The sequence below is a fragment of the Caretta caretta genome, chromosome 11 (genome assembly GCF_965140235.1).
Source record: "Caretta caretta isolate rCarCar2 chromosome 11, rCarCar1.hap1, whole genome shotgun sequence".
Lineage (NCBI taxonomy): Eukaryota > Metazoa > Chordata > Testudines > Cheloniidae > Caretta > Caretta caretta.
In genome coordinates, this window is record NC_134216.1 from 34,590,913 (window position 1) to 34,612,212 (window position 21,300).

Sequence of the window (21,300 nt, forward strand, 5' to 3'; positions counted from 1 at the left end):
AAGACACGGCTCCTCTCCTACAGAGCTTAAGCCAAATGTGACAATATTCATTTTATTAATATTAAAGCTAAAATATCAGTCTAAAAACTAAGTGAAAATCTTATACTTACACAGTATTGTTCCACAGGGTCCGAAAGCACTGTATTGACTACACTTATATCTGGCTATGCCACTTTGGTTACCACTGATGTGAAACACGGCTAAAGCACAGCACACAACACCACCGACTTACAGTTGTTAATAGTTCGTCTCATTTTCCATGACTCCTGAAAATAATTTCGTTGCTACTCTAATAGAGGCATGTGCTAAAGTGTTTGCAGGATCAGGGCCTTAGCAATTAAATACACTTTGTGGCTGTAATCACACTACAACTTGTTAAGGCAAGTGTATTTTCTCCAAAATAATTTTAAAGAGACTCCTTCAACATGAAATCTAAGTTTCTGAAACTGTGTTTAACTCAATTTGATACTACACGTGCCCCTGAATCCCCCAGCTTTTTTTTAAATTTTAAACAATCATATTTCAGACCTACCTGTTTCTGCATGGAAGAGTAGGGACACTGACTAACTATAGCTATAAAAGGAAAAAAAGTGAAAACACCTATACACCAAGTGCTGCCAAATGAATAAAGTATGAAAACTGAAAAAAGGAAAAAATATGTTCCCTTCTACTCTTTTTCAGCCAATGTAATCTTAGGTATTATTTGTATCTATAGCAGATTTAAAAACAAGCAAAAAAATAAATAATAATAATAAAAAAAAAAACAGCCAGAAGGATGACTTTTACATTGGTGCCTTTTAAGTAGCAAGCTAAAAAAAGTCTTTTCATATAGTTTAAAGGCAAAGAGACAACATTTAATCTACTAAACAATTTCCAAATAAAACTAGAAAGTGCTAATTATGTTATACCTGCTAGAAGACTTGAACACTGCAATGAATATCTCTGGTATGACAGACTTATCTCAATGTTTAACATGCCCTCTACTGGAGGACAACGATATGGCAGAATTAAATTATAAACTTGACAGTATGGTCAGATTTTCAAAAAGGCTCAACTATTTTGGTGTCTAAATGGATTAAGAACTTTTCTGAAACATCTAGCCCACATGACCGGATTCCCCATTGCCTTGCAGCTTATTTATGCCATTTCCATCTGTGCAAAGTGAGTGCAAAGCAAGTGTAGAAAACTACCAAGTTCGGAGGGTAGTGTGTGCATCCACTTTGCACATGTTTAAATGACTACACAAGATGCAAGGCAGTAGAACACCTGGTCAATACTACCTGTTAGTAGGTTTTCAATTATTAATCCATTATTACTCATATACATGGGTCCTGCTGTAGTCAACAAGTAATCCACATAACAAAATGGTCATTAATAATAAAAGCTTCTGTTTAAAAAAAAAAGAGAGAGAGAGGGAGAGAGAGATCTAGCATTTCCTGGATAAAGATAAGCTACACTTGCTTCTGAAAATGGTACTTTAAAAATATACAATACAAGCATCCTGGTGAGAAACATGTTGGGGGAGAAGTAATCTGCTTCATGGTCAGCATGTCCCAGGCCAGTGACTACATGACAGCTTGGTCTTGCTCTCTTTTAAGCAAGTTTTAGTGCCTCTCAAAGGTGGTTGATTACCAGAAATTAACCCCTCTTATTTGTCAACAGAACAAGTAAAATAGAGGCAACTGCAGGGCAAGCTTTAACTTTGTCCTGGAGAGCCACCGTCAATATCTACTCTTGATTTGTCCTCTCTATTGAGACCACCACCACGAGCACAAGCACTGATGGCAGCTTTGTGATGTGAACACCTGTTACTGGGGCCTGGAGTGAGTCTACCAACCACTCCATGAAGGCCCTCAAAATGGCTACTATAATCTGGTCTTACTTCTAATTAGTGGCTGGACAAGAAATGCTCTACATTCTCAATGAGGAGATCAGCTTGCTCCACTATGGGTATAGGTTTTCTGGCACAACCCTAAGGGCAGCACCAAAATGTGGCTCTAAAAAAATGTAAATATATTCTCTGTGCTAACATTTAAATCGCAAGCTACAGTATTCATTACAAAACCCTCCCTCAGGAGAATCCATTAGAAGAGAAATGAAAAAGAACTCATTTTCCAAAATGAAAGAGTTTTTCAGGTGAAAGAAGAGTAACATTCTCCATTTTAAAATTTTGGTGATTTTCATAAATTACATTAAAAAAAAGTCAACCTTCCCCAAATGATCAAAACAAAGAGGCTGATATTTCGACCATTTTCATCAGCCTTGTTATCCTTCCCTCAGAGTGCTCATTGTTCCCTACTGTTCACTGCACCTTACATAGCCTTTTATACCCACTTTGCACAGACAGAAATGATTGCATATGTAGTGCAAGGCAGTCGAGAATAAGGTCCCTTGTGCTTTTGATAAAATGGAAAAGAGCACCCGCTTGTGCTGCATTATACTGGGAAACAGACCTAAAATGTGGAACACATGGACAAATGTAAAGGAGAAAGTATTGGAATCAAAATATAAACAATCTTGTAAACCTAATTAGCTGGACTGCAATATTAAAACAATGTGAGGTGTGTCTAACATAAGGGAATCGGAGAATCATTTGTAAGACATATTTGAAATCTTCCTTTTAAAATGAATGCAGTGGAATCAATTTATAGTGAACTCAAATGTAAGGTTCAATTTTCAAAAGAGCTCAACACTCAATGGCCATATGTCACAATGGGAGCAGCTGGGTGCAAAGCACTTCTGAAAATTTGGCCCATATTGCAAAACTTAGATCTATAGGCTCTAATCTGTGTGTGGAGGTGGAAGGCAGGGTGGAAAACAGGGTACAGCAGCTACTTCTCTATTCTCCATCCCTATGGAAGTGTCTTATAGAACTTATCTTTCTATAGCATAATTAATGTCAATCGACATAACTGTATGGGAAACAGATCTTGTCAAACAAAACTGAAATTGATTTTAAGGAGACTGGGTGAGAGCTGCTACAATGCAAAGCCCTACCTAAGGTTACTGGGTCCTGACTGGTGTTGCACTTACCAGGCGTGAGTCACTAGAACTTCTGGGGGCACACCCCATGTTCTCTGTGCTGCACTAACCTGAGCTGCTCTATGTTTCTTTCCCAATTAATTATGGGAGAATTTGTCTGTCTTTCCGGGAACATGGGAAGGAACCATGTGCAGACACTGGAAAACTATCACCACTCAAGTGACTCACCCTGTGTCCTCACTGCAAAGTGGATGGTTTACCAGCCTGAGTGAAAGCGAAACCCAGGCTCTAACCCACACCCTCATCTGGGTCAGATAGCCCAGATGAAAATCACCACTAAAGTGAGCAGTTGTTGTGTGTGGATGGAAGGCAGGTTAGGGGCAACACCAGAAAAGAGCCCAGGCTAACTCTGCATGGAAATATAACCACACTCAGGGTATGTCGCTGTGTCCAGGCCCTGTTCTCGAAAGACCCTTTCTAAGAGTGAAAGGGAGTTCAATCTGTTCAGTTCAATACTTGGCATCTCTGCTAAGACTGCCTACAAATGTTTTTTATGCAAGTACACAATCTACCAGTTACTTTAAAACACACACTTTGTGATATATTGTTTATATTATGTTGGACAAAAAAGGAGCTGTCTTGTTACCCTTGGCGAAGGGTTACAGTTTTCAGAGCCAAATCCTCCTTTGCCTTACTCATATGAGCAGATCCATTAAAATCCCTGATTGGATCAGCACACATGGAGCAAGGCAGGCAGGATTTATCTTGACCATTATCATTACTATCAACTTGGGCTCTATCTGAACCTGTAACAGATGTGAAAGTCTTCCTAGCTCACAAGCATACGTTTGAATCATTGGATCCCATATGGGCCGGTATTGCTGCTATTTATGGTTCAAAGCACATTTTTCAAAAGTGAATTCACTGGGAATATAAGTAATTAAAAACATTTCTGATTCTGTGTTTGTACACGATCTAGTAAGTTAAGTTTGAAGATGTTGTTTTTGGTGTAAAGAAAACATTTGCCCTTAAAAAGTTGTTAGACAATTACTGGCAAAAGCCCTAGTGGAGACACAATTATACTGGCATAAAAGTGCTTTTGCCAGTATAAGGTGCCTCTACACCAGGATGGTTTGCCAGTATAGTTATAGTAGTACAACTATACAACCAAACCTTTTCTAATGTAGACCTGGGCTGATTTAACCTGAAATCTGTGATAATTGTTGAACCTATATGAGAATTATACATTTAGTCAAACAACATCTTAATGCTGGTTTTCAAATAGTTTTAAAATATTTTATTACAAACAGGAAGAAGACAAATACTGATGCTCTTTTTATCAAAAGTGAGCAAATCATGAAGGCCATGCTAAAGTAGCAAATCCTATATGTTCACTATAAACCTGTACTGGTTCCATGGGAGTGACCCCTGCTCCATGGGAACAGCAGGTAGGAGTGCTCTGGCACAGGTCCCCCTGAGCCATTCTGTCTTGTGCCGCAAGACAGCTCCTGGACCCCCTACTGCTGCCTTAGGGGAGATTTTTCTCTAGTTGTGTTTAATCAGTTCAGGTGTGGCAGTTTTAGTCATGCCTCAGCCCACTGCATCTCTCATTGAATTCAAGTGACAATTTTACCTAAGGACAGAACAAGGCCTGCAGAATTTGGCCCAAAGTGGATAAGCAGTTGTTTATATTACTGTAAATATGTGGTGGGGAGTGGGGTGGGAATTTACCATTTCCCCCAGAGCGTACTTTCTCCTTTTCACTTATGCCCTTAGCATTGCTCATAGCATACATTCAGTAAACTGAAATTTCCAGCCTGCAGGGAGCTCACTGGAAACAAATCTATATCTGATATTTTACAGATCTTGGTTTCAGCTACTCCTAATTCCTGAAGTTTTGTCATGTTATGTGACATGCTAAAAAAAAGTACCCATTATTAGATTACCTAAAACTTCAGAAGTGTCTTCAAAAGATGTTCCTAATATAATGCTCTCTCTGGCCAGACTATCATTCATTTCATCTCTCTGCTTCAGCTCCTCCCCTACTTCAGAGGCCAACGGCTCTTCAGCTTCCATGTCCACATCTGTAGTAGCTGGTTGCTTGATCCCATTTTCTTTATTTTCGGTTTCTACAAAAGTAATAAAATTTGAACTACATCACAAAACAAGCTGTTTTCACTGAAACGTGCAGCCCACTCTCCAAACGCAGGCAACTAAACAGAAAGTCTAATCTCATATTTGCACATCTGAGTCAGCACACAAAGGCGTAAATGTCCTAAGTGTTGACCTGAGGGTCCAAATACAGGATTTAGATGATCTCTTCAGACACTAACACTGGAAAATTGGACTCACTGTGTTTATAATACTTATTGCCACCATTTCTAGGGGAAAAAAAATGTTTGATCTATTAAGGTCTGAAAATAAAATAACAGGCCAGATTCTGCTTGCCATTGTACTTGTAAATCCTTGCTGAAGTCAATGGGGTTGCATGGACATAAAGACCAGCAGAATTCATCCTGTGTTATAATGTGGGTCCATAAATCCAGAAAACATAATAGAGGGTTTGGCCTAACAATGTTCTGTCATTGTTCTATATTCTTTTCAACGCAAAGACCATCCCTCTTTTAGACTCAATCCTTGCAGTACTTTTAGTTTTCAGCATGGGTACACGGATGCATAAGAGTTGGAATATTCATCAGTAATAACAAAGCAGTTTGATAAATTACATACGAGTGCTCCACACAGAAACACTGGAGATCACTGCACTCCAGGGTTTTCCATATTTGTTCATTTATTTAAGTTTTTGTTTTTAAAAAGTGGCCTTGTTTTGCAGGATTATTGAATTACTAAATTTCTCTTATTTTGAGGTTTTTTTTCACACCTTGTCCTTTTCTGCAAACAACTTCAAGAAGCCATTTTCCATTAACAAGTCATTTGGGATCAGAGAGACAAAATTTTGCCACCTCTCTTTTTCTTACAATGTTCTTGACTACACACCAACGACAGAGGGCCTTTTAGAATGCTGGCTGTCCTTACAATTGTGGAGACATATACAAAAAGGTGGGCAGGTCAACCCCCTCAGGGGGCCCATCATCCACTCTCACCATATCCTACATGCATACAGCATTCCTGACATGAGAAAATATTAATTTTTTGGTGATAACAGCGTGATGGACTTGCTGCATGCTATATTATGTAATGTCTTGTTGAGGACTGCATTAGCCCAGGTTACCAAGCTAAAGCGCTAAGACTCAGGACAGGTCTGCACTATAAACTTGCAACTGTGCAGCTGTAGTGATTCTGGTGAAGACGCTCTAAGCCGATGGGAGAGAACTCTCCCATCGGCTTAGTAACTCCACCTCTGTGAGAGGCAGTAGCAATGTTGGCGGGAGAAGCTCTCCTGCTGACATAGTGCTGTCTACATGGTGGGTTAAAGTCAGTATAACAGCGTCGCTCGGGGTGTGGATTTTTCACACCATTGAGCGATGTAGTTATACCAAAGTGTGTAGTGTAGACCTGGCCTCAACAGTGCACTGAATAACAGTCTTATTCAACTTTTTACCCTGCACAGTATCTGCACAGAGCAACATTAAAGCTGAAGGTTCAGAAATCTGGAGTTTGTACACAAATAACTTAATACTCTAATTTACATATTTGAGGAATATGCATTACATTGTTTACATAAATAAGAGCAAGTGTCCTGATTACTAGAAGTTAAGTCTGACAAAGCTGCTGCATGGAATGAACTTTAGGAACACAGGAACAAATATGTTGCTAGCTGGCTCTGGCATCTCCCTGGGTTGACTCCTTGATGCTCTGACCTGGTTGCAACCTGTCCTGCACTGGGTGGAGAACTGTGGCTGAGTTGCTAGTCCCTGATACTAACTGCTGCTTGCCCTGGGCTGAGAGAGGGATCTGGCTGCTTCCTGCTCTTAGCAGGGAGATGCCCCATTAGAGGCCTGGAAGATTCTAATCATAGCCTTACCTAGTGAAGCTGTGTGCTAACTATAGTCAACCCCCCTGAGTCAGTGTCTCCTCAGCTCTTCAAACTGGGAAGTTGAAGCTGCCATGGGGGGACAGTTCAGAAAACTGATGAAAAAACAGGACCTTCCTGGCCAAGCAGGAGACTTAACAAGTCTGGTACTAAACTGCTAAAAGCCCTAAAAACTTCTAAAATGTCCCTGCATGTGCTGGGTACAATTTAAATCCTGGAACAGACATCTGAGCTGCTGCTTCTTTTTTAGCTGTTGCAGAATCCTGGTCAGCAATCTGGAAAGGACGATCCTAAAACACGAGTCATTCTGTGGTAGTATGAATAGTTAACAGCAGCTGAAACACTAAAGCCCTCTTAATTTTGTCATTTCCATGAATGAACTAATTATTTGTTTACTCTATTGTATTTAACATCTGAGAGCTGTGATTGACTTACCCATATAGGAGATGTTCAAGAGTACATGCATTTGTAACTAGGGGTTCTTAGGAAGACATAATCCTGTCTGTTGTGCAAGAAAACTGAAACTGTCAGTTTGTGTTTATCAAAAACAATTTTCAGAATGCCTATGTGCTGAAAATTACATGGATTTAAAAAAAAACTGTATTAAATACAAAGTTAATAAAGGTGGGCTGGAAAATATGCAACTGAATTATAATTTTTAAGTAAAAAGAAAAGGAGTACTTGTGGCACCTTAGAGACTAACCAATTTATTTGAGCATGAGCTTTCGTGAGCTACAGCTCACTTCATCAGATGCATACCGTGGAAACTGCAGCAGACTTTATATATACACAGAGAATATGAAACAATACCTCCTCCCACCCCACTGTCCTGCTGGTAATAGGCTGTTACTCTGAAACCTGTCAATTTTTAAGTAGTTAATCTTCATTAAATTTGTCATTTGTCTGGTTATGTGTTTAAAAGTCAGTCAGTCAGTAAGAAATTAAGAGCCTTATCCTGATACCTTTATATGAGTAATCCCTAAATAAGTAGTCCCACTGAAGATAATTCTGGAATTGGGCCCAAAGATTCAGTACAAGCACAAAAAGCAAAGCTGGTGAAGTCATAATTTAAACTAGTGAAATAACAATTACCTGGTACATTTCCACTTAGTTCATCTGCAAGGTTTCCATGCTTAGTTTCACGCAGGACAGCCAAAAATGGAGAGAACCAATCTTTCTTCTTTATTATTCTACTTAACAACTCACGTGCACCTTCCCTATCCCCATGATTTTCAGTTGCAGCTAAGATCTGGTTAAAATAGAAGGGGAAAATAAATCCTCAAAGTAAGATTAAAACCTCAGAACAATTTTTTTTTTAAAAGGCTCATACAGCATAGTAAAGACAAAATGTACAGAACTCTGGTTGTGGGTTTTTTCCCTTTAAGTTGGAATACACACAGATATAGATAAAAATACAAAATAAGTGAGCCAATTTTTATTTTTTTTTTTTAATCAGGAGAGATTTACTGCATTTTGTCATCTAGTCCATCTTCATGCACATGTGAAATTGCTCCCCATAGGCTATAGCCAGGTTATCTTTAAATCCAATTCAAAATCTGAATAATCTATTGCCACCTCCCTTAGTTTGTGAAGTCCGGCATCAAACAATGATTTCTTTGCAACAGTCTGACCAGTGGTATATTTTAAGGTAGCTGGTATAAATAAAGGCTGAAATAAAGAGGTACTGAAGTTGCAGAGCCTACTGGCTGCAGGCTGAACCCATGGTATAACCGCATTCTGTGGCATGCACGTGCACACACACACCCCCTTCCCCTTAACTGAGAGATGGACCACATCCCCTCTTTCATAGTTGTGGGGGCCATATCTCTTCCCATTTACCATTGCAGAACATCTCCATCGCAACTAAAGCAATGGCTTACATGGAACAATGTATGCATTTTAGCTTGGTGGGTGAAAATTAATGATCATGTCTAACGTTACTCTTTTTCCTTTCCTTTTCCCAGCCCCATCTTCTCCTGTTTCCCTTCATACACTTCCCTCCACCACTCTGACCCCTTTTCTTCCTCTCCCTTTGTCCATGCTTCCCTGTTGCCTGATCCTCTTCTGCTCCTAAACATGCTTTCTATGATCTCTGAGGACAACTCCTATTTCCGCTCTGCTTCTTATTTAACACTGGACTCCAGAAGAGACAGCTAACTGTTGGGATGTTGCCAAATTGGTGTGGCCATACTGAATGAATGGAGTGAGAACATGGCTTGACATGACTGAACTGCGAAAGAGGGTTCTGGGAGCAGAACCCTTCTCTTAGCAGACGCCAGAGGTAAAACTGACTGGCTCCATGCTGCGTGTATGATTAATACTGATCTTTGAGTCAGCAAATATGTCCACTTGAAAGCAAACAACACGTGTAGAACATCCTGCGTGGAGCATGGACTGACTGGGGCATCTCGACCCTGCTGAAGGACATCATGCAGGTGGCTGAAGTGAATGCTTGATAAGGGAGTCAGTAGAGTAGCCAAGGGGGAAAACGGGGGGGAGCGGCCGCTCCCACTCTGAGCACAAGGGGCGCCTTTTTAATTTATAGGTTCCTTTTTTAATTTTTACTCACCCGGCGGCGGTCCGGGTCCTTGGCGGCGGGGGCCTTCACGCGCTCCGGGTGCTTGGCGGCGGGGGCCTTCAGTGCCACCGAGGACCCGGAGCGTCCCCCGATGCATACAAGTAGGTGGCACCTTTTTTTCTTTTATGTACGCTGCCCCTGTTCACTCCACCTAGCTACGCCACTGGAAGGAGTGAACGTGGGGTAATGTTCAGTTGGTACCACTCTGCAGTCTCCTCCTAAAGTATTAATTAGGTAAAAATTAGTAGCCACATGCTCACTGGGCATGCTTTTAAGACATGTGACTCCTTTGAGGAAAAAAGAGTATAAAAATCAAGCAAAATAAATTACTGAAGCGAGAGGGGGGATTCCTTAATTAATGCTTAAAGAAGCAACGCTGCTAGACAGAGTAGCCAAAACTCTGCTCTGTGGCCTCGAGTAGGACTGTGACCAGCGGGGTTTCCAGGCAGCCAAGACCTTGCCTCGAGGGAATCTGACACAGACCAGAGGGCTGAGGAGACCAGACCTGGAGAAAGAAAAGGAGTACTTGTGGCACCTTAGAGACTAACCAATTTATTTGAGCATGAGCTTTCGTGAGCTACAGCTCACTTCATCAGATGATACATCTGATGAAGTGAGCTGTAGCTCACGAAAGCTCATGCTCAAATAAATTGGTTAGTCTCTAAGGTGCCACAAGTACTCCTTTTCTTTTTGCGAATACAGACTAACACGGCTGTTCCTCTCAGACCTGGAGAGAAGAAGCCGTCCATAGAATTGGTAACCACCTTCTCTGTTTGCCAAGCAGGAACTGTGTGAGGCTAGCACAGGGCCTCTTTGTGTATGTTTGTGAAAGAGAGGCTCACTAAGAGGAATGTATAGTTCTTAATGTCTAACATAGGAGTTATGTGCTTAATGTAACCTTTTACCACTTGTGTAATTGCTTCTCAAATAAACTGCTGTGTATGCAAGATAATTACTGTGGACCTTTTTCACTGGTATGAAAGTAATCTGCTCCACTGGAAGCCATTAAAGATCCATTCAGGGGTAGTAGACTCCTGGTGCCAACACTACCTAGGTTGGCTCCTCCTGGTTTCCAGGTATATAGTTTTCTGCAGCGAAGAACCGTGATGTTTGGAGGAGCTACCAACTTCATGTGAACTGCCAGTTCGCACAGACCATTGTTTGAAAACTATTGGATTAGTGTATTCGTCGCCCAAGCTATAGTACCAAAAAAACAAACAAAAAAAGGGCTAGATAATGGTAAACCAGATTTTTCAAGGTCTTTCACTTTTCATTACCTACACACTAATGATGAAATAAATAGGAACATTAACTTTTACAACACAGGATCTTTTAGTCTCCCACTAAAACACATAGCATTGAAGTTATATCAAAAAAAGTTATTTTCAGGGTGGTTAGTTAGTTGGTTTCTTTTATCATTTTATTTGTAGGTAGACACATTATCAATTCTAGCAGCCATCTCCATTTTAAAAATACAAAAAATACCTGCTCACACCACTTATATCTTATCTATTACTAATTATTTGAATCGCCATAGCACTTTTAGGGCCCTTGTGCTTGGCACAGTACAAACACATAGTAAGAATGAGAGCCCAAACCACTTACAATCCAAGTTCCTGATTCAGGAAAGTGCATAAGGACATGCTCAAAATTAAACATACTTAAATCTCATTGAAGTCAATAGGACTCAAGCACACGATTGAAGTTAAACATGGGACTTAAGCATGCATATAAAATCAAGCACATGTTTAAGTCCTGTCCCAAATTATTTTTTTCCTGCCTCAGTGTGCATTCCAGAGGTTCATGTACGAGAGTTGCCCTCTTCAAACTTGCTTGTTGGAATGCAGAGACAACGATTTAGAGGTGCTCAATGACCCTAGAAAGTCCACCATCACTGCCAGACACTCTGTCTGAAACTAAACTAGCCAACACTTTTTCTCTATGAAAAATGCATGACAGCTTCTGGCATGGAAAAAGTGAACAAAACTGCCATGGTCATAGGGTGCGGTTTGTAGTCAAAATCTTATTAGCAAGCAAGTTCAAATCCGTTGCAGCATCAAACCGTATCATATCAATAAGAATATCTACCACAGGTGGCTTTGCCATCACCATCAGTATACATGCCTGTCACAGTTCTCAGGCTGCTGATGGACACCTCCTACTGGATGGGTATTTAAAAATGCTTAGGACACCCCATTTGCCTAAGTAGGAGTCCCTATGACACAAATTGGGTCTTTCTATGTTGGCGGGGGGGGGGGGGGGGAGTATGTACAGTGTGCTCTGAATTGTACAATTCAAAGAGTAAAGACTGGGATTTGTCCACACTACGAAATTCCACAGACCCTGCATTGCCCTAATTGACATAAGCGCTGTGCCTCTTGTGGAGGTTGTTATTATGTCGGTGTACCAGACCACTTACTTCCACAGAAGCAGCATTCTAGTGTAGACACTGACTTAATTAGGTCCACATCAGCTGCCTTACCTCAACCTAACTCTGTAGTGTAGATCAAGCCATGGTTTTCACCGCAGAAGACTTACAATCCACGTAAGACAATCACTCATAATGTATACCAGAGAACCCCAAAAATTCCAACCTCAAAATGGTACCCTTTTTTACCATACACACAGAGAGAGAGAAAGAAAGAAATTCATTAGTGGATTATTGTTAAAAGATATAGCAGACATATTCTGAGGAGGAGTTTGTATGAAAAGATGGTTATCAGGTGTATTATCGGAGAGGGGCTGTTCCAAGCACAAGACACAGCAAGGAAAAAAAAAAGCACAAAATTAACAAATATAGAGGCGGCCGGGCTGGAACAGGAGAGCAAGCATGAGTGGGAGCAGAGGGGTGGAGAACCTTGAAGAACACATGTTTGAATTTGATATGTTGTGCAAGCGCCAGTTATGAGAGTCAAACAGGGGAGTCCTGCGGCCTGAGCAACAGGAGAGGAAGATCAGTTCTGCAGAGGCGTTTTCGTCACCCCGGTCACCGGACAGCTTTTGGGAGGTGGGACCAGAGGCAGGGAAGGGCAATTCCTGTGCTTTCCTCCTGGGCTCGCTGCCCGGGGAGGGAAGGAAGGAAGGAATCCCAGCTGCTGCGCGTCTCCCCTGCGAAGGGCTGCTGGGGCGGGGCGGGAGTCAGGCGAGCAGCGCTCGGCCCGGGTGAGGCTTTCCTTTGACGGGGAGTCGATGAGGCTCATCCACCCTGTCCGGGAATCCTGCCCCGCACCCCGGCTGCCGGGAAAACAATGCCGCGGTAGCTACCTCTCCGGCTCTGTGGGTGTAAGGGGTGTGTGGAAATGCAGCAACTCCGCGGCCAAGCCCAGCACCAGGGGTGGAGGGGGCAGCGCTACCTACCCGCTCCTGGTCATCGTCCTGGAGGAGTCCCTTCTCCACACACTTGTTGGTGACCTGCCGGCTCCTCAGCTTGTCCACCAGGGTGCCATAGAGCAGCTGCACCAGGTGCACGCACACGTCGTGCTCGGTCTCCTCCGCTGGGGAGGGCAGCTCGCTCAGGCTGGGGTTCACGTAGCAGGCGGCCAAGTCGCTGCCCCCCTGCTGCAGCGCAGTGACAAACTGCTGGATCCAGCCCTGCTGCTGGCAGCTCCGCGCCACCGCGTCCAGCAGCAACCCAGCCGCCTGCGGGTCGCCCTGCTGCGCAGCGACCGCCCGGATCCGCTCCTTCTCCTGCGGGCTCAGCGTGGCCAGGCGGTCCAGCACCGGTGCCACCTGTATGGACTGCGTGAGCCGGTGCCTGAAGCAGGAGATCAGACAGAGGAACTGCTCCTCGGGCGATAGGGCCGACATCTCTCCTGCGCCCGGAGTCACCCTGGCAAGGCTGGGGGCGTCGGGTGACGGCGCTTCCGCCTGCTCCGAGAGTGCCCAGGGAAGGGGGAGGTTCCCTACGCTTCTCCGGCGCTCAGGTCCTAGCCGCTTGGCCGGGGGCTGCGGTTCTCCCCCTGCGCCCGGCCCTTGCTGGAAGGGTGTAGCTAACCCTCAACCTTTGGGCTTCCCGCTGGTGGCCTGGGCACGTCTCTCCGGCTTCTCCGCTCCCCGCCTCCAAGGTTCTGCGGAGCAGGGGACGCTCACGGCGCTTTTAACCGTCCCCCGTCGGCCGCTTTCGGTTTCGATTCCTGCCGGCTGATCGGTTTCCAAACGCAAAGGGCTGAGCCGTCTTCCTGAATCCTGCAGCCAGCCCCTGCGGAAGCCCTGGTGGCCAGCCCAGCCCGGGAGGGGAGCTAGGGCCTGTCCCAAGTCGTCTCTTGCCAGCAGAACGCGGTGGCGGGAGAGAAGGAAGAGAATACATAGGGGCACAGAAAGGCAAAAATAGCAACACAGGAGCCATATGTGCAGTACAAACAAAACAGCTCCTCCAAAATCATGAGATTGGTTTAAAAATCATGAGGAGTTTTTAAATGTGGGGTTTGATTTGCCTTCTGTTTTCTGAGCTGCTAGGCCCCACACTCTTCACTTTTCAAGCTTTTATTTACAACCCTGAGGGCTGGTTCTGTATAGGTTCCTATACCACCCACATCACAATAGTATCTGAGTGCCCTCCATCCCCTGCGATAAGCAACATGACTAACATCTGTCATGTTGTTCTCGGGCTTGCTCTTGCTCTCTTTCATCCTCTCTCCAAGGGGAGACTTGTGCTTGGAGTGGAGTGTTTTGTTTTGGAAGGTCTTTGGGTGTTTTTAAATGTGCATGCTGCTGTGTGTCTATGTTAGAGAAGTTTCAGAGTAGCAGCCGTGTTAGTCTGTATTCGCAAAAAGAAAAGGAGTACTTGTGGCACCTTAGAGACTAACCAATTTATTTGAGCATAAGCTTTCGTGAGCTACAGCTCACTTCATTGGATGCATTCAGTGGAAAATACAGTGGGGAGATTTATATACATAGAGAACATGAAACAATGGGTGTTACCATACACACTGTAATGAGAGTGATCAGGTAAGGTGAGCTATTAACAGTAGGAGAGCAGGGGAGGGGGAGAACCTTTTATAGTGATAATCAAGATGGGCCATTTCCAGCAGTTGACAAGAATGTCTGAGCAACAGTGGGGGGTGGAGGGGGGAAATAAACAAGGGGAAATAGTTTTACTTTGTGTAAAAAGAAAAGGAGTACTTGTGGCACCTTAGAGACTAACCAATTTATTTGAGCATGAGCTTTCTTAAGCTACAGCTCACTTCATCAGCTGTAGCTCACGAAAGCTCATGCTCAGATAAATTGGTTAGTCTCTAAGGTGCCACAAGTACTCCTTTTCTTTTTGCGAATACAGACTAACACGGCTGTTCCTCTGAAACCTTACTTTGTGTAATGACCCATCCACTCCCAGTCTCTATTCAAGCCTAAATTAATTGTATCCAGTTTGCAAATTAATTCCAATTCAGCAGTCTCTCATTGGAGTCTGTTTTTGAAGCTTTTTTGTTGAAGAATTGCAACTTTTAGGTCTGTAATCGAGTGACCAAAGAGATTGAAGTGTTCTCCGACTGGTTTTTGAATGTTATAATTCTTGACGTCTGATTTGTGTCCACTTATTCTTTTACATAGAGACTGTCCAGTTTGATCAATGTATGTTAGAGAAGGCAGCTTGAAGAAGCATGCCTTGCTCCGGAAGTGGAAGGAGGTGGAGTTTGTGAGGGCCCTTAGTTCCTGAGAGAGTTTGCTTCACAATATCAGAACAGCCCTAGAGATGGTTCTGTCAGACAAGCTTCACCTTATGGTAGAAGGAGTTGTCAGCTACAATCTTTATCCTGAAGGTCTAAGCAATATCTTAGATATCGTGGGTTCAGCCCATAGAGCATATTGAACTTGACATTCAATGAGAAGCCAGTGTAGAAAGCAGAAAACATGTTAGACATACTGGAGGTAGCCAATGTTGCTGAGGAAGTACATTGTAACATTCTGTATTGGCTGGAGTTTCCTAAGGGCTGATGGCTTGACAACCAGGTATGTTGCATTGCTTTTTTTCCCCAGTCAGCAGGTCACGAAAGCAGGTATTGCTGATGCCAGGTCATTATCCATCAGGATAGGATGGAGTCTCAGCTAACTAAAAATGGTAGGAAGCATGGCTTCCTGATGTTGCTATGTGACAACTTAGTGTCAGCAAGGAATTCAGGAGCACTCCTAAACTACAGACTGCATTGACCAATTGTGTGTATATGGATTTTAACCAAGAGAGATTGAATGAAAATCTCTTCTTGCATTTAAAAAAAAAAACAACGTAAATTTCTTAAATTTGCAGCAGTAGTGCAATCTCTTAATTCTAGCAGCTGGAAATGGTAAAAATATCCACTAAATATCACAAGACCAACTTGCAATCAGATCACAAGAATTGACAACACTAAATATGGGAGTAGAAGGGCAAAGACATGGGAGACAGCTAGAGCCTTCTACTTGAAGGATACATTTTTGCAGGATACATTACCTACACAGGACTGTGGTATTAAAATCATAATCTAGCACATGTCTAGATAATCCAACTCTTCTGTCAGAAAAAACTGAAAGCAACTGCCTGCTAGAGGCTTGATTAGATTAAACATGATTCTCCACCAAAAATGTTTTTGGTGTTTAAAATAATTCCTTGCCAATATAATCAGTTTCGAGAAAGAAAAAAACCAGAAGCTTCTTGTCCTATCAGATTCAGAGTGGAGACATGAAAGTGAGGGGGAGCTGCTGCCACAAAGCATAGATTACTTCTCTGTGACAAACATCTCTTTTCACTTTTGCATGTGTCCATTGTGCATATACATATAGTTAGGGCTTTCACTAAGGAATAGTCAGTTTGTTAAGATCAGCCAACACAAGAGAATTAACCCAGATCCCTTGAAAGAAGCAGACCTTAAATGTTTTGCTTAATCTAAACTGACTATTATAGATGGCTTTAACATATGTGCAGGTGGCTCCATAAAGTGGGTTTCTTGAGAATTTGTCCTTTAAAATGTTTTTATTTTTAATGAATAAATCACAAAAATTCATAACTGCTTTCAAGAAAACTGTCTTTTTGCTGAGGAAAGGCATGTTGAATTTAATCCAAGAATGAATACATTTGGCACTTTTAATAACATTTAATAAGACATTTTAGGAGAGAATCTCTCTACAGAGCAACCTGATGACCTCATCTTAGGACAGTGGTTCCCAAACTTTTTACTAAGGGGACCTATCAGGTGCATTTTTTCTTTTGCATGATCCATCCAGAATCCAAAATCATGGGGGAGGGGAGGGGGCGAAGAGAAGGAGGCAAGAGGCAAAATCATAGGCAAGGATCCTTCTCCTCTGTCACTGCCACCTCCTTCTCCTCTCCCTGCTGAGGGGGCACTGACCACCTGCAGCAGCACCCTCTGCCCTCATACCACAACCCTGATCTTGGCTTGGTGTGGAGGGAAGGCTCTGGATGAGGGAGGTGTTGGAGAGCGAGCCTGTACTCTCCTTGCAGCAGCAGAACCTATGGGGTTCTGACTCCCGACTCTGAGTGTTGCAACCTGGCATATGGGGTCGCAACGCCACCCAGGTTTGGCTAAACCTGGCTTAGGATATGTCTAACACATCAAACTGGGGATGTAATTCCCAGCTTGAGAAGACATATCCTTGCTAACTCTGTCTGAACTAGCATACTACACATAGTGTAGCCGCAGTAGCGCAAGAGGTCGGTGGTGCTCGGTGCCTTAAGTATGTGCCTGGTGCCTTGGACGGGTATGTACATGGGGTGGCTAGCTCCTCCAGTCATGGCTACCATCTATTTTTAGCATGCTAGCTCAGTGAGCGCTACTGTGGGTATGTCTCCCAAACTGGGACTCATATCGCCAACTCAAAAGTGTAGACATATCTTTAGTGTCATCTGTGGGTGGAGCTTTCTAAATTGGGGTGCCTAAATTAAGGCAACGCCTTCCATATTTGGGCACTCAAATCAGCATTCCAAATATCTAAGTAGTAACTTGCTAAATTACATTAGTTTCTGTCAAGTCATGTCACTCTTCTCAGAGTGGTAGCCATGTTAGTCTGTATCAGCAAAAAGAATGAGGAGTACTTGTGGCACCTTACATCTGATGAAGTGGGTTTTAGCCCACAAAAGCTTATGCTTAAATAAATTTGTTAGCTTCTAAGGTGCCACAAGTACGCCTTGTTCTTTTCACTCTTCTGTGTCTGTCTGTTTTCCCGTTCTGTAAAGTTGTCAAATAAAGTTCTCCTCTGCTGTGCAAGGAAGTTGTGTGTCTTAGGGCTTGTCTACACTCACAGTGCTGCAGTTGTACCAATGCAGCTGTGCCACCATAGTGCTTAGTGAAGACGCTACCTATGCCGATGGGAGAGCTTCATCCGTCAGTGTAGGTACTCCACCTCTCTGAGAGGTAGCTATGTCAATGTGAGAAGCCCGTTTTGCACCCCTCTGAGTGATGTAATCTGTAATGCTTTATTTAGTCTTTCTGACTTCCAATCTTTGATGAAAGACTCTATGGGCCTAATACAAATTCCAATGATGTGAATGAGATTTTTCCATAGATTTCAGTGGGCTTTGCATTTGGCCCAAAGAGGGCAACGTGTTAAATACTTCAAAACATGTCTAAATGGCAGATGAAATTCATTGTTGATAAGTGCAAAGTAATGTGTGCAAAGTGAAAAATATAATAAATATTAAAATAAATATATATATAAATATATATATATAAATAAATATAAAAATAAAGTTCAAAGTGAAAAATATAATCCCAACTGTACACACAAAATGATGGATTCTAATTTAGCTGTTACCACTCAAGAGAGCTTGGAGTCAACCCGGATAGTTCTCTGAAAACATCTGCTCAATGTACAGCGGCACAAGCCAACAGAATGTTAGGAACCATTAGGAAAGGAATAGATAATAAGGCAGAAAATATGATGATGCCATTATATAAATCCATGGTATGCCTACACCTTGAATACTTCATACCTTTCTGGTCACACCATTTCAAAGGAGAGATATTAGGATTAGATAAGGTACAGATAAAGGCAACAAAAATGATTAGGGGTATGGAACAGCTCCCATATGAGGAGAGATTAAAAAGACTGGAACTGGTCATCTTAGAAAAGAGACAACTAAGGACGGATATGATAGAGGTCTATAAAATCATGAATGGTGTGGAGAAAGTGAAAGTGTTATTTTTTATCCTTTCACATAATACAAAAACCCAATGATATTAATAGGCAACAGATTTAATGCAAACAAGAGGAAGTACTTTTTCACCCAATGCAGAACTAGCCTGTGGCACTCACTGTCATGGGATGCTGTGACAGCTAAAAGTATAACTCGGTTCAGAAAATAAATAAGTTCATGGAGGATAGGTCCATAACTGGCTATTAGCCAAGATGGTCGGGGCATTACCCCATGATCCGGGTGTCCCGAACACTCTGACTGCTAGAAGCTGGGACTAGACAACAGGGGATGGATCACTTGATAATAGACCTGTTCTGTTAATTCTCTCTGAATTAGTTGGTGCTGGCCACTGTTGGAAAATAGGATACTGAGCTAGATGGACCTTTGGTCTGACCCAGTATGGTCATTCTTATGTTCTTAAGTAGAGTTGTAGCTACATATGTACATAGAAACTCTCTCTTCTGTTTTATAGTCCTCTGTTTTCCTCTTTCAACACTGTTTGCTTTCCATTATCCTTTTCTGTATGTCTATTCTGGGTTTTGGTTTCATTTCATTCTGTGCTGTTTGGTTTCATTGTTCTCTTACTGTTCCCTTTTTATTTCTGGTTTGTTCCAGGTCTGTTCAGAAGCTCCTATATTCCCTAAGATTTCATATTAATGCCCCTCTGTCTTTCTTTTGATACTTCTTTCCAACACATTACCATCACCAGTCACTGCACATTTCCTCCTTGAGTTTTTACATTTTTTTATTTTGATTGTCATTTTCCTTCACAGTTAGGAAGAGAGCTCTCCAACCTAAAGATCCTTGTTGCTAAGTAACGTTTTCACCCACCCTTACTTTTTCTGGGCATCCTTGTTGCCATGGCACCTGTGGTTAGCACAAGCACAAGTCATTATTACTTGAACAGGGCTATAGGGAAATAGATGGCGGGGGCCAGATTTTTAAAGGTATTTAGGTACCTACAGATTCAGATATGTGCCTAACCTAGTACCTCGTGGAATTTTCAAAAGCACATTTAAAAATGTTTTCCTTTGAGTAAAAGGGGGAGTTTGTTAAAATTTCTAAACTAAGACATGTTGGAATCCATTCCATATATATGGAGTTTTATAAAAGTATCATCATAGCCATACCTGACAGCAAAGCTACAGTTCATGACTATAACATTTTTATTATAACCCTGTTTTTCTTGAGTTAAGATCCATTGTTTTAATTTGTAAATTATGATAAAACCAGGTGTAAGCATGGTGGCCTGTCTCCCCAACCCAGAAAAGACTGATACTACGCACTGGGGGCTAGATTCACAAAGGGACTCAGGCATTGTGACAGTAAGCATTACAACACCTAACTTTTAGGTGCCTAGAAAAAAACCCACTGGAATCCACAAAGTCTGAGTCCAGCACCTAGGCTCTCTATATAATGAATGGGGAGATATAGGTGCCTAAGAATGGGATTTGCCAAAGCCAGCATGCTAAGTGGGGACCTGTGTAAACTAGCCAAAGGGAGATACTGATGAGAGGAGTGTGTCCTAAGCCCCATTCCTCACATAAACTTGGGTACCTAAATCTAGGCTGGAGGGTGGAACCTCTCTCTGCTTGGAATTCACAGCCAGGAACCCTCTCCTGGAAGCAGACACCTATGTATTTTCTGAAGATGCTACCTCCCATCGGCATAAGTACTCCACCAAATCCATATTTGCATAAAATCCATACATGATTTAGTTTATAATTATGTAAAAAAAAAAAAAGGAAAAAAGATTAATTAAATCCAGCTCTCAAAAGCTGGGAAATGCCAGAGTTATGGTTGCTTGGGCAAACTTAATTATGCCCTATTGTGCATCCAACTTGTACCCTGAGTAAGTCAAGTACCCAGAGGAAAAAAACAGTATGGGATGTGTAATTAAAGACTATATCATAATGCACTCTCACAAGGAGGAATGTATGGACAATCAAACTTCTGAGTTCTTGACTTCGCAACCTAGAGTTCTTTTAATGTAGTATTTTTGTAAGTAATTTCCTAGTTTTAAAGGAAGGAGATAAAAACTAATTCCATTATTTACACCTGTCAAATCCAGCTCTTATGATGCATCATCAGCAGAGTTTGAACCTTCAGTACTTCAACACAGACTATTACAATTTGACCTATAGATTAATTACATTAGTTAATGGCAGTAGAATACTTATCCCAGACAATGAAGGGCCACAGCCAGTATATGATGGATCTGGGGGATGGCCCAACTGTCTCCTCTTTCACACTGGAGAGAGGGGAGATGGATTGCTGGGACCCCTTGCTGAATCCAGGAGTGTTGTCCGGGAGGGGCTGGAGCTCTGTCTGGCTCAATAAATTCTCAAAGCAGCATTTTTCTTTTTTTGTCTATCGTAAATTTCAATTATTGATGGAAATATTTTGTCATTTTTTTTGTGTGTATGGTGAAATTGACATTTACTGATAAAAAATGAATCGTTCCAAGCATAATCAAAATACATACATGCAAGGGGGCTGATTAAGGTTGCTCTGTCTATAATTATGGCATTTCCTAACTTTTGAGTACTAGCCTTTTACAATCTTAATAATATTTTCTTAGTGTAATTTTGTCAGTGTAATTTCCTGGGTTTTAAAAAAGGC

General features: G+C 42.2%; 1 protein-coding gene across 1 annotated transcript in view; it reads right to left on the reverse strand.

Annotated features, from left to right (window-relative positions):
• IFIH1 (interferon induced with helicase C domain 1) overlaps nt 1-13,798 on the reverse strand; it is a 37,423-nt gene extending 23,625 nt beyond the window's left edge. Inside the window, exons 1-3 of the mRNA XM_048870400.2 lie at nt 12,912-13,798; nt 8,069-8,225; nt 4,929-5,111 (exon numbers count right to left, since the gene is read on the reverse strand). Of these exons, the coding sequence (XP_048726357.2) occupies nt 4,929-5,111; nt 8,069-8,225; nt 12,912-13,361 (790 nt within the window). The 5' untranslated portion in view covers nt 13,362-13,798. The remainder of the gene's footprint in view (nt 1-4,928; nt 5,112-8,068; nt 8,226-12,911) is intronic.
• Between the last annotated feature and the right edge of the window lie 7,502 nt (nt 13,799-21,300).